The sequence below is a fragment of the Numenius arquata genome, chromosome 9 (assembly GCF_964106895.1).
Source record: "Numenius arquata chromosome 9, bNumArq3.hap1.1, whole genome shotgun sequence".
Taxonomy (NCBI): Eukaryota; Metazoa; Chordata; class Aves; order Charadriiformes; family Scolopacidae; genus Numenius; species Numenius arquata.
In genome coordinates, this window is record NC_133584.1 from 30682109 (window position 1) to 30695636 (window position 13528).

A 13528-nucleotide genomic window follows, 5' to 3' on the forward strand; every position below is an offset into this window, starting at 1 on the left:
GTAAGTATTTTAAAGTTGGCATAACTTTGAACTAAAAATCTACAATTCATTTAATCTTTATGTTTATTATAATTACACAATGATATATAATTCTACTTACTCTATTTCCATAATTATATGTATTTTTACTATGTCATTTTTGATGCAGATTATTCCGGTGAGGTGAAAGAAATACTGCTACCTAGACTTATTCCTCTTAATAGGGGTATATTTGTCCTAGTTCCCACTATAGTGAATACAGGGAGATGGGTGGCCACTCTGCGACAGGGTCCCACCTTTGGTATTTCTTAGTAGTTCTAATACTAAACTCTGATGTTAGATGATATAATAAAATCCCACTTAAAACACTCTGAAAATGAAAATACATGGCTCAGCCCAGTTCAAAGAAGGAAGAAATCCACTGGCATGGGCTTTTTTCTTCCCTTTCTATCTCCTTTTGTACTGCTGCATACCTAGGTCACTAGCTCTAACATGAGCCTTCTGCATGCTGCTTTTAGTTTTTGACAGTATCACAATTAACACTGTTCATTTTCCTCAGTTCCTTATATCTTAATTTAATGTGTGTTGAGAGGTCTCTATCTTACAGACCTAATGATTCTCCTCTCAACTCCTTACTAATTTAAGTCTAATTTTCAAAGGAGTTAAACACATAAAAAATGCTGCTGAGGTAAGCAGGAATTACAACTTTGAATATACTAAGTACAATGCAAATGGAAAGTTTAAAAATAATTCAGGTTCTCAAAGTATGGCATACAAATTGAATAGATACTTTCAAATGTTTTGGAGTGTTGTTTTCTTTTTCCTAATATGTTACAGTTCCAGTCTGCAAAATGGGCAAAATATTACTTTTACGGCTGAACAATATGTTGAAGAAAAATCATCAGCTAGTTACACGCTTAATATTATGCTTTAATCTTCCAAAGACAGTCCATGACAAACCAGTAACTTCATATAATGTGAAAGATTTGGAGGATCTGCTGGAAGTAGAGCAGAGGAACATGACATCTATAATTAAATAAAAAGGAATATTTAATAGCCATTACATGTACACTGTCCTGTTTGTAATTAAACATAGCAGAGATCTTGTTACAAACAGTATATTATTGGAAATGCAAATGCACATGAGAGTTGAATTAAGATTGCAAACTATGTTATTAATTATTAATGCTTGGGCGGGGGTGGCCAGCAGAAAGAGTATTGTTGTGAGCATCTCACTGGTAGAAAGATAAAGACAGATGCTGAGGCTCTACAATTTTCTGTTCCCATTGTTTGGCTCAGGGCAACCGTGTGCGTGGCCGCGATTATAAAACAATCAGCGCTCCTGTTTTTATAGATAGCGGAGTGAGACAGCAGTTCAACTTCATGTGCGAATAGGAAATGTCCATGATGAATGTATCAAGCCCCTAATTCCCACTGCAAAATGGGAAAAAAAAAAGCATTTCCAAATTAATTTATCCACCATTATATATAATAGTGTATTATCTCTGGATCTTTGCCTCAAAAAATTAAGAAGTGCAGAGTGATACCTCTAAAACAGAGCCACATTTATAACTGTTCCTAAAGGAGAACTAATAAAACTGTGTGTTTCAGCAAATTCAATACTCCACAGAAAAACACTCTAAAATATGCTAAAACCGGATAGCCATAGCTTTTCTGTATCCTGGATATTTTATTGCTTAACAGTAAGAGTCATAGTAATTATAATATCTTTAATAGCATGTTAATATGCTATTAAATATGCTTCAATAGCATATTCACCACATAACATTTGATTCTCCCTTACTACATTGACATTTTTCTGAATGGCTTCTCAATCCTTTCTATGAAGCAAATAATCTCAGCTTTCAAATTTTCCTGTTCACAATTTAATTCATAAAAATATTGAAATGTTTGATTCTGAATATCTTCCCAAACTTTCAGGAGCAGACTAGATTATAAACTCTCAAAACTGAATTATTACATGTGATACCACAATCATAAATATTCATTATCTGTTCTACTAAACTATCAAATTCAGTAAGTCAGGGAAAACAAAAGCATAACACAGAGAAACCAGTCAGTCAGCTATTTCATTATATTAAAATACTGAATAATCAATGGTTTATTTTGTGTTGCTGGTATAATCTTTTCCCCTCACCCCTTACTGTGTCTCTCTTCTTTGTATACATATGTTAGGCTCGGACATTTGCATAACAGCATTTAAAACAGAACTTGGGTTACTAGTACTGGTTTATGTTAATATCTTAGATAATGACTCTAAATTAATATTTTTATATATTTTAGACATCGTAAGGTATGGTCTATCCCCACAATAAAATGAAAACTTCTGAGCAATCTTAATATTCTTTCACTTAAAATTACAGCAGAAACTTGTTGCAGAAATGACAGTATCTACATCTGTGCTGCCAGTCATTAAAACACTTTAGATAGTTGAAATTGCTAAATCTCCTTCAACTGAAGAGAAACCTCAAATGTCAAAGCTCAGTTTGTTGTCAGCATGCTTCATACTCAGCTGCTACCTTCCCATTTTTCATTAGTGCTTAGGAAGAAGTCACACATCAAGGTCAGTTACCACACTGACCAGTTGTTCACCAAGTTTACTTACCCTTTGACCTTCTTTGCCAGGTGGACCTTGGGGACCCTCCAGCCCTGGCAAACCCTGAAAATACAAACATTAAACAAATGTTTAACAAATGTTAATTAAACATTAAACAAATGTTTTAAACAAATAACATTTAGCATTATTTTCACCCTCTATTATTCTGTAGAAGTAAGATCAAGCCAAAGAGCCAGATGTCAAGACCAAACATTTATTCCTAATAAAAATAGGCTATTTATAATAACTTATTCATGCTAATGTTATATTCACATGCAAAAAAAAATGCAAACAATAATTATTAATCACATTCCTCCATATCAAGGCTGAATCATTTGGAAAATAAGAGGTAAGTCAGCACTGCTTAAGCATCACTATATTTAACTACAGTGTCATATGAAAAGTGGTTTATCTTGTTGTAACCCCATCTTGTAAAGTTGGGATGCCATCAGGAAAAAAAAAAAGTTGTATTAAATGAATGACAACTTACTCTACAACCCAAATTCAAATATAGGCACTGAAGCGGGAGGGGAAGGGGAGGGGAGGGGAGGGGAAAGGGGACTAAATTTAGCAGAAGGCCTTGTGCTCACTGTATTCTAAGGACCAGCCCCGTGCAGCTTCCTCAGTGCCTGGCTTGGCTTTTCAAACCCCTTCAGACCCCTTTGCAGTCACAGACAGAATCACAGACAGTTTCTGATGCTTTGGGGCTTTAATTTTATATCTGAATAATGGACAATATAATGGACAATATAAAGCCTTCGAATATCAGCTCTATACTTAGAAGAGTGCCTCTCCCCTTTACGAGTCACCTTGGAACACAATTAAAAAAAAAAAATTACTTTGAGGAAGCTATCCAATTTCCATTATAGCAACAAGAAATATGAAATCACTTTCAATGTAATCAGCAAAGAGCACCGAACAGTTCCAGTTTGTATAATTAAAAAAAAAGTTTGAATGTAATATTGCATGTTCTTACAGGGTATCACAAAGTTAATTATACTTAGGTTATTGAAGAGTTTGAAATACTAAAATATTAAATTCTTAACCATTTAAATTACTCAGACTCAAGTATTACTTCGCTTGAGTTATGTCTTTGGTCAAATGCTGAACTCCTTATTTAGAATCAATTACACATATTTATTGCCCCAATAAGGGTAAACTGAAGCCCCCTGACAATCATGTTTTTAAAAGGTGTCCAGATTTCCAGAAATGAATTTAAGAAGTTCATTTATGATCTCTAATTCCCAAGATAAACTTGAGAAAGTTAAGTGGGCATGCCAAAGCTGCTAGCTCATGTATCTTCAAGTAATGTTTTAAGCTGATTAGAATGAAGTCTGACTCCAATTTTTAATAAAAGTAGTCAGTTCAAGAGTTTTTCTGTTCCTATCATTTCTCTACTTTCAAATACTAAAACTAGAAGAGTACCTCAGACAGTGTTTCACTATACTGTATTTCTCCTTTCACTTCAGTTTATGATGTAAACAAGATAAGGTTTAGGATCTTTTACAAAAGGATGCACACCATTTTCATCTTTCCCCAAAAGTTTACTGAAATAGAATATGCATGACAATGTTGTGTCCAACAAATATATCATGGTAAGTTAATTACAGTGCAGTTATATAGCTTATACATGCACAAACCCATAAAGCAGTATTTGAATGTGACCTCTGCAACCTTCTCTACTTTTTCCTCAAGGTAATTTTGAACTTGCAGAGAATTCTGTCTGTCCAACTGTTAGCAATATTTTACCTTTGTAGAGAAATTCTGGGAATTCAGGAAGAGGTGGAGTTTTGTTTTGTTAATATTTCATTTCCAGTGACAATTTTATGCAGGGGAACGAGATGAGAACCTGTAACGTCAGTTTTAAGGAGGAGGAAATACTTAGCCTCACATATCTGTACAATAAGGCTCCAAAGGGACAATAATTACACAGTAACTGCACAATGAAGATAATTAATAGCCAACATTTTTGTCCAAAACCTACTTTTATTCTTTTTCTTGTCTTTACAATATTATTGTCAAGAAAAAGAAACCAGATAAGGAGGTTTATCTTCAAGGAAAGGGAGGAGAGCAGCTTACAATTGGTAACTAGGCAGGGAGGACTACCCTGTACAAGGAGCCACATCCTGACATTGAAACCGAGGTAAAAGCTCACACTAACTTCAGTGGGATCTTTGGTTTAAAAAGTGATAGGACAACATGGCCCACGTTAACTAACATGGCTGTAAAACTGTAATAACTTGGCAATGGTAACGACTTATTAATGCTATCCCTGTTCAGCATTCACTGAATGAGATCCTGGAAAAACAACTGAAGAGAAACCTGCAGGAGGAATGAAAAAGAAAACATTTCCGCAGTGAAATCTCTCTAAAGGGATGAAAAAAACATGCCCTGTTGAACTCCTGTAATATTTGACAATGGGAGTAACAGTTTAGCACAGAAAAGAAGTACATATTTGTAGGAAGGCAGACGAAAGTATCTACTTATGTCTTAGCCCTGCTTAATTCCAGGAGATTTCCCTTTGGAGATCAAAGATCAGACTGTCGACTCCCTCAAATCATGGAAGGCACAGTGGGTAGACAAATCCCACCAAAGGAGCCAAACACCGCAGACAGAAAGGGATAGAAATAGACTGAATATATATACATGTGGCCTCATGGGATATGCTGTCAATTATGTTGAAAACATTTATGTCAGAAGGCAATCTATTTTACATGAACCATCTCCCCAGGTAAACAACATCCAAAGCAATTAAAATTATTCCCTATGTGTCACCCTGATAGTCTTGCGCTGGCAAGAGAATGAGTATGGCAACGAACAGAAGGAGATGTAGGAATAGCACAAGGCAAAGTGAGGTATACGAACAGCCTATTCCCGCCGCATCAGACTGGCAGGAAAATACAGTGTGTTCTTACAGGTGGCCGAATATGCACAGGGTTTTCCTGACTCTGCCAGGCCACCTTTGAGGTTGGAAGGTGGTACCCTTCTACCTACTTCATGGAGAAGCGAACTAAAATAACCTATGCAGTTTGTACCTGTCACGGGCTGGACAAGACCCTTGGATTTATGTGTCTGAAGGAGCGTGAGGAACATGAAGTGGAAAGGTCTCAAACATCACCATGAAGCTTGGGGGAAAAAAAGTCAGTAAGCTGAAGATGGGCTCAAGTGCATCTGAAACTTCGAAAATCTATTACAATGAGCGAGGATGGCGATGAAAAGAAATAAAACGTGATGCACAGGCAGGCACAAGAGAGCTGTACAAAATCTTGAAAATTAAGTTAAGAGCAGAAACTTGTGAATTCCTTTGTAAGAGGTAAAACCACAAAGGGAAGATCTGGCAAGGGAAAACATGCTGGTTGTGAAGCATAAGCTCACAGATATTTAAACAAAATATCGTTGACACTTAGCTTTAGTCAAGGGAATACAGGAAAAATGACAGATTTAAAAATGCTACAGTAGAAGACGTGAGCTTTAAAACAACTTGTATCTCATTGAAAATATCTGTAGGAATTAACATTTTAATAGTTAACAGTTACTATTTTTTGCAAGTATCAGGAGAGAAAAGCTACAAAAAATTATTAAACTTGAGATGGTAGAAGAAAAATGTGTTTGGAAGTGACAGAAAAATCAACTAACAGTTCAGACAGTTACGCTGATTTAAGTTTCATAAGCTATTGATTTAAAGTGTATTAGTTGGCGGGTAGCTATCAGAAGCCACTTATTACAGAAGGGCTAAAATCCTGTCATGTGACCGTGCGGGTACAAAAACATGTTAAAATGCCTGATACATCATGACAAGCATCCTCAGAGACATGGTGAAGACCTGGCTCATAAATTTAATAGCTTAGAGTAACTGCCTAAAAGCACACTCTGAACAAAAGCAAAGCATTTATTGTGACTTTGTCATGGATTAAAACAAAAAAACCACCAACAAAAAAAATCCCAGCTGAAGTGGAAGAGTGAAGTTATTTAAAGCTATTATTTGTGTTACTTCCTCTGGAAGCTTATGGCTGATGCCAAAAGGTGTTTAACAAATGTTAGACAAGTAAGTATATTTTTGGTATTCTGAAAGCTGGTTCAGAACATAGCTCATAGTTTTTGAAGCAGAAGGCTAGACAGCTGCCTTATGCACTCACAGGTAGTGTTGCTGAATTAAGATTCTGAACAACGCAGCTTTTCCTTCACAAGACAAATAAGAAATATAATACAAATGCTAACAATAATAAGGCAGGTCTAATTAAGGCACAGTTTACAGACTCTTTTCTGTGTTCTATACATAAACTACTCTCATCTGTTTTTTTCCTCACTATGAATTTCAGCAAACGTTATGACCTCAATTTTTATGGAATAAACGCTACTAGACAGGGAGAAAGCGCATGCAGTTTAGTGAGACAAGCTAAGCAGAAAAAGAGACAAAGCCTAAACAAAGCAGAAACACCTCCGAGTAATGTAAGCATACGTAGAAAAAAAAAAGGGTTTTTTTTACCGTTTGAATACGTGAGCTTTTATAATGATAAAACTTGCTATTATAAAAAGACTCAGATATAATAGACATTATTTGGCCAAGCAATTTGGAAATAATAGGTTTATAAACAGAAAGGTACAGCTCTACTGAAACAAAATCAACAGTAGAATTTTTTTTTTATAAGCAAACTAGTGGGCAAATCCCACTGCAGGGCCTTGGACTAGCTCTTCAACACACAGTTCTCAGCAGGATGAAGAAAAGCCGTCACATTGATGAATTCCATACATAATGACCCCTCTCTAAAGCCCACAAGTGGGGCATCACAGAATCACACAAATGAACAGTCAGGTGAAAAGTGACCACTGATTTCCAGATTCCTGGCACGACACAGCATGTGATCACGGTAACCTGCTGCAGCCAGACGGACTTGAAAAGCGTTCCCCAGCCACCTGGACACTGCTTGTGGGACGGATGGTGCTGCTGTGGCTGCACTCATGCAAGAATGCCTCAGCTAGGCAGGAAAACGGACAGGATGCATCGAGATGCAGCCCAATGAAGGCTTAAATTCATCTACTTGTCTGGAGGTGTTATCAGATACAGAGGTTCTGCTGTGCAAGTTGTGATTGTCACCATGATCCTTCTCACCTTCTCTGAGGATATTTTCCTCTTTGGCCTGTTTGTACGATATCGTTGGGAAGTCAGTGCCTTCCTCTCATGTAAGAAGGGGCAAGTAAAGAAGCTGAAATATAAATACCTTCCCCACAGTCAAGTGTTGACACAGATTGGTCTCAAAATTGGAAAGTCATGCCTTTGATGGAGGGACCACTCGGTGGATCAGGAACTGGCTGAATGGCCGCACTCAAAGGGTTGTGGTCAATGGCTCAATGTCCAATTGACGGCCAGTGATGAGTGGTGTTCCTCAGGGGTCGGTACTGGGACCAGTGCTATTGAACATCTTTGTCGGAGACATGGACAGTGGGATAGAGTGCACCCTCAGCAAGTTTGCCGATGACACCAAGCTCGATGACACGGTCGACACGCTGGAGGGAAGGGATGCCATCCAGAGGGACCTGGACAGGCTTGAGAGATGGGCTCGTGCAAATTGCATGAAGTTCAAGCAGGCCAAGTGCAGGGTCCTGCACCTGGGAGGTGGCAATCCCAGGCACAAATACAGGTTGGGTGGTGGCCTCCCTGCATACCATTCCTTGGCATTGAGCACAAACATTGGTCTTATCATTCTGAGAACGAGCAATTTTCTCCACAATATGCCGTTAATTCCAGACAACTAGAAGAGGTCTAGCTAAGATGTAAAGTTACAGAACAGAAAATTGGTTCAGTTTTACTTCAAACCGGGACACCATTCTATGATTCTATGATTCTAGATATCTTCAAGCCAGTTTACTTGCTGAACTGTCCTGCTGCCCTACCTCAAAGCTCAAACCAGAAGGGTGAGGAAGAGAGAGATCTTAAAATACAACTGTGCTGGTTTCCTCTTCTTTTCCACAAGACTGTCCATCACCAGCCACATGGAAACCCAGACAGCCTGCAGGCACACCTTACTGTTACAAAATTTTTCTAAAATGAGAAAAACGGCACAGCAAAATCACAGATGGATGATTAATTTCTCATTGCATTACTGTTTTAGTGAGGGAAATTAGACTACCACTTATTTCAAACGGAAAGATTTGGACCCCATGTTTGGCCTGGTATCGCCACTGCAGTGATCGTACTGTTTTGCTTGGGAGTGCAAAGTGGAATATGCCACGATTTTGCTTTCAAAACTGCTGCCAATCCACTTCTGTGGGAAAGGAGACAGAATTTAGCACAAGTAACTCAGTCTGCCAGAAAACATGATCATCTACATTTTTCCGATAATTTATTACTGAGGGAAACAGAAAGTACGTTCCTCAGTGAGGTCATTATGCTTTGCATTTGGTCATTTCTGTAGCTCTCTCTGGTAACTTGAAATCTACTTTGCTTCAGAGGCAACCATTTCAAAGGGAAATTGGGGAGTAATTTCACAGAAGTTCACACTTTATGAACCTAGTACTTTTAATAGATGGGTTTATTTTCTAAGCAAAAAAAAAAATCATTTAAAATCCTGAGCAGTACCTTGAAATTCCTCCTTACATTGATACATACTGCATATGGGACTATTTTGAAATCATTCTTCTAATGAAGGACATGTAAATCACATTCTTGCCCATTTAACAGACTGCAAATTTTACAAAAACAGATTTTTCTCTAAGGCTAAGACATCAATCTTCAGTTGTGCCTTCAGTTTCAACATTACCACATAAAGAAGACAAAAAACAGACTGAAACTGCTAAAACACCTTCTATTTCACTAGAAGAGTAATCTTAATAGGATCTGCTTCCATACTTAAAAAAAAGAACTTTTAAAAGAAGAGAATATTTGCAAGTTATACTGTGAGAGTTAAGATCACCATATCTGATGCAAAACAACTGAACAGTTCAGTACGTTCATTAAATTAATACATCTCCGCTAAAAAGCTCAAGTAGATAAAATTCAGATTTTTTTCTTAGAGGGACGTATATGAAAAAAAGAAATTTAGAACGGAAGTATAATTTTCTGTCTATAGTTAACTGGAATTTCCCTCCTTTAGTTTATATCATTACATGAAAAGAAAGAGAGGATAATATTAGTTGAGATGGTTACTAATGGCAGGGGGGTGTCCTCTTCTTAAGTAATACAAGTTATTCAGATGATTTATTTTTTCAGTGTGAGACAGGAAAGGAATAATTACACTATGACCGAAGTGCTACACCAAAAGAATTTGTGAAATTCTTAGGCAACACTGCCGAAAGTAAGTTGCAATTTTAGCTTTCCACCAATAACTGCTGAAGCTCCGGGGGGAAAGCTGCAGAACCTCTTACTGGTGTTTGTTTAGGGAGGGGAAAGCCAAAAGCGACGTCGGAGCTTGCCCAGGCCTGAATCTGCAGCTTCCCGTGGATGCACTTGTGTGCCAGCTTCCTTTGGCTCGATTTAACCGGACCTCGGAGACAATATTCCAACTATCTGTTTAGTAAGCAAGTCTTGGGGACGTCTGTCTGTGACCAATTTAAGCCTCAGCTTCTGCATAAACACTTGGTGCCATCTGGATGACTATTTTATAACTCCTGAAAGGGATAGGTTCACAGGAACGTACGGATGGACACTCATTTTCCTCAGGAACTAGAAGCAGTGTATCGAGTGTCAAGAGGAATACTTACCGTATATTTTACAAGAGATGGCTGCACTACCTTCCCTCACCTGTCACTCTTCTGACACAGCACAGACAGGCTTAATCTGGGGATACCAGAGCCGGGGAGCTCCGGAGCCAGCTGTGCCCCTGCAGAAAACACTCCCCAGCTTCTCTCACTGAATTTCACATTTTGGCAAAACCGCACGACAGAGCAGTACAATCCCTCCTGTTTATTCTCTTAAGGGTCCCTAGCTACAGTACAATTTATGAGGGAACTTAAATTTTTAAAGAATAAACATATCCCTGCATAGAGTGGGCGTAACTAGGGAGAAAAGTTCAAAATATTCTCCCAGCATAAGACACTTGAAAAGTACTGAAGAAAAGAGACATTTAGTACTTACAGAGCAATTCAGAAAGTTAACATACCAGAGAAATTAAAGATAGCATAAACAAAGGATGAGAAACAATCATGATTTTGGACTACTCCCATAAAACTACCACCATAACCGAGGAGACAAAATAAATACATGTATCTTGACTTGTGTAGTGTTAACTGACTCCATGGAAACATACAAAAAGTTTAAATCCTTACTAAAAGTGCTTAGACATGCACGTATACGTCAAAGTTAGTGATCCAAGCCACTAAGATGTATTTACATGTATAATGCAAGAATTAAATAAATATACTTAAAAGTACTGGCATTACTAATTTCAAAAGGATTCTGTGTAAACGCTATAAAATTTTTCATGTATTTTTTTTGCAGCTTAGCATATTTTTCACTGCAGTACTATTTCTTTTTTCCTCTAATTCATTGCGCAACAATGATGAAATTGTATTAAAAAGGCTTTCTGTACCTGCCTTAATGAAGTGCACAGAAACACATGGACTGCAATTCTAATCCTTACTCTATTAACTGCAAAACATATAGTCACAGGTAACACTGTATTTCTTCTGAATTCTCTGCTACTGCTGCAAGTGAGAAGTTTTGTTAAGTGTGCATACTTTAGGATTTCAGTAGAGATTTTCTGTTAAAAGACATCAAACAGCAGTATTGAAAGCTCTATGTTTGGTTTGTTGTTTTTTTTTCCAGAGCAATGCACTTTCTGACCTATGAAATTTCCATTTCAAACTGATAAAATAATTTTCGCATCTTAAAAAGCAGTGGTATAATTTCCCCTGTTTTGCAGTTTGGGATATGCTCATTCACCTGATAGGTTGTTGTTACAGCTGTTGGGTACTTACGAATTCTGCCACACATACCGCCTCTGAGTATCCCTCATTCCTTAGAGAGACTATAGCCAAAATAATGCTATACCTGTCAGTTGAACACCTTCAAAAATACAGCTTTTTCCTCCAAGTACCAATAACTTCACTCTTTTCTGTATTTTTTCATGTTGGAGGGCAAAGCACACTTACTGTGCTTCTGAGCAGCACAGGATTTCCGACGCCTCAGGGATGCCCGAGCCCTTTTAGACACAAGGTCACTGACACCCTTGGGACTTTCACACGTACCAATAGCACAGAAAAATGAAAAAATGAGAGTTCCTACTACTTGCTGTTACATGTTTCTGTAGATTACACACGGACAACTCTCCATGGACCGAAGGACCACTAACCAGCTGTTTGGGAATGACTGCAGTGGAGCAGTCTCAGCGTTTTGCCACCTTCATGTTCCCCATGCTGAGGACATGACCATGGTGCAGGCCTGCGTGTGGGGAGAACGCTCTGGTCCTGCACAATGTTGCAGATGCTCTAGTTTATAAGGAGACCAGCATATTCAGTAGACCTTCTCCACCTTATTCCACTGGTGTATCATTTCTATGGAAATGCATAGGAATGGAAGAGCTGCACAGGGCAACAGAGCTCTGTAATGCATCATTCCCCACCTCTCTCAATATGCAACCACGGCACTGGGGCAGAAGGTTGATGACCCAGGCCCAGTTGTCCAGTTTGAGCGAAACCAACTTGCCTTGAATATTTCCTCCTTCACTGTCCAAACACATTTTGGAGTTAGCTCTAACTGTGTGTCATTATTTTCACTCCTCTTCCCTCCCCACCCACCAGCATAATAATTCCTTTTGCATTTTGACAGAAGGAAATGAGTAATTTCCACATTAGGAAAACCTAAAAATGATTATAAGTATAGATAATTATAATGACATTATGCATGAGTCCTAAATGAATGGAATGGTTTAAAGTTCTTTTAACAGGGTTCATAACTGTAACACTGATGTCACATTTTGGCTGTAACAGCATAAACGATCTTGACATAGTAAGTTCTCAGTCAGTGACACATGAACCTTGATATTATCTGACCTGCTACTAATTCACAGCGAGATACAACATCTTCCTTTCATGATTATATATCGTAAGTGTCACGGCCACATAGAAGTCACACAAATAAAACAACTCTGAAGACTGGATTTTGCCCAAGCCACCACCATTCATATCATTCATCCTCTTGCAGTCCCTGCCAACAGAAACACATGACTATCTACAGTGGGGGGGGGAGAACGGCTTCCTGCTGGGCCATATATTCCCGCGGTGCTGTCATCTGTCTTCAAGCTGCTAAACCAATTCACACTCGCTCTCGTCTCTTCTCTCTGTCAGCAGCTACACAGAAAGCCCATTTCAGTACATCAGTTAGTGACAGCCCTTTGAAAACTAGTGCCTGCTTTCCTAAAATGTAAATGTTTCCTTTTAAAAGGTGTGAAGATGACCATCAGCAGACATACCAATGCAGAGACATCTTGCTATGCCTGAATCAGCTGAATTGAAACATTTGCACAGCATTTTATAATCAAAGAAATGTAATTCTTTGACAGTCAATTTTATGGAAGTGTATTAATTAGGTTACAGAATGAGAAAGTTCAGTCAATTTGAAAGCAGCTTCTGAATTTTGGTATCATACTCCTAACCTCTGAGTATAACTCTCAGGAAAGATAAGTGTCCACAACTGCAAATGAACAAATGCAGTTGTTGTCCAAACTGCAAATGAAATGCAAAACAGGCCTAATATATCCAGGTGCTGCTACCAGAGTACACGTAGTCATTTTCCATGATTTACACAATAAATGCTCAAAAAGACCCTTCTATGGTCCTATAGCACACAGAAGATAGGCATCCTCAATTCTTTTTCCTGTGTCTTATCTTCAGAAGTATCCTATTTCTATTTCAGGGATCCCTTCAAGGCATGTAAGAACCCAGCTGAAGCAAGATCTACTCCAATCCATCTACTGCAGTAACAACCCTAGAATGAAG

At 38.2% G+C, this 13528-nt stretch overlaps 1 protein-coding gene across 1 annotated transcript in view; it reads right to left on the bottom strand.

The window, feature by feature from the left end:
* Positions 1-13528, bottom strand: part of COL19A1 (collagen type XIX alpha 1 chain) — a 210647-nt gene that overhangs the window by 85307 nt on the left and 111812 nt on the right. The window contains exon 15 of the mRNA XM_074153019.1: positions 2606-2659. Within this exon, the coding sequence (XP_074009120.1) occupies positions 2606-2659 (54 nt within the window). The remainder of the gene's footprint in view (positions 1-2605; positions 2660-13528) is intronic.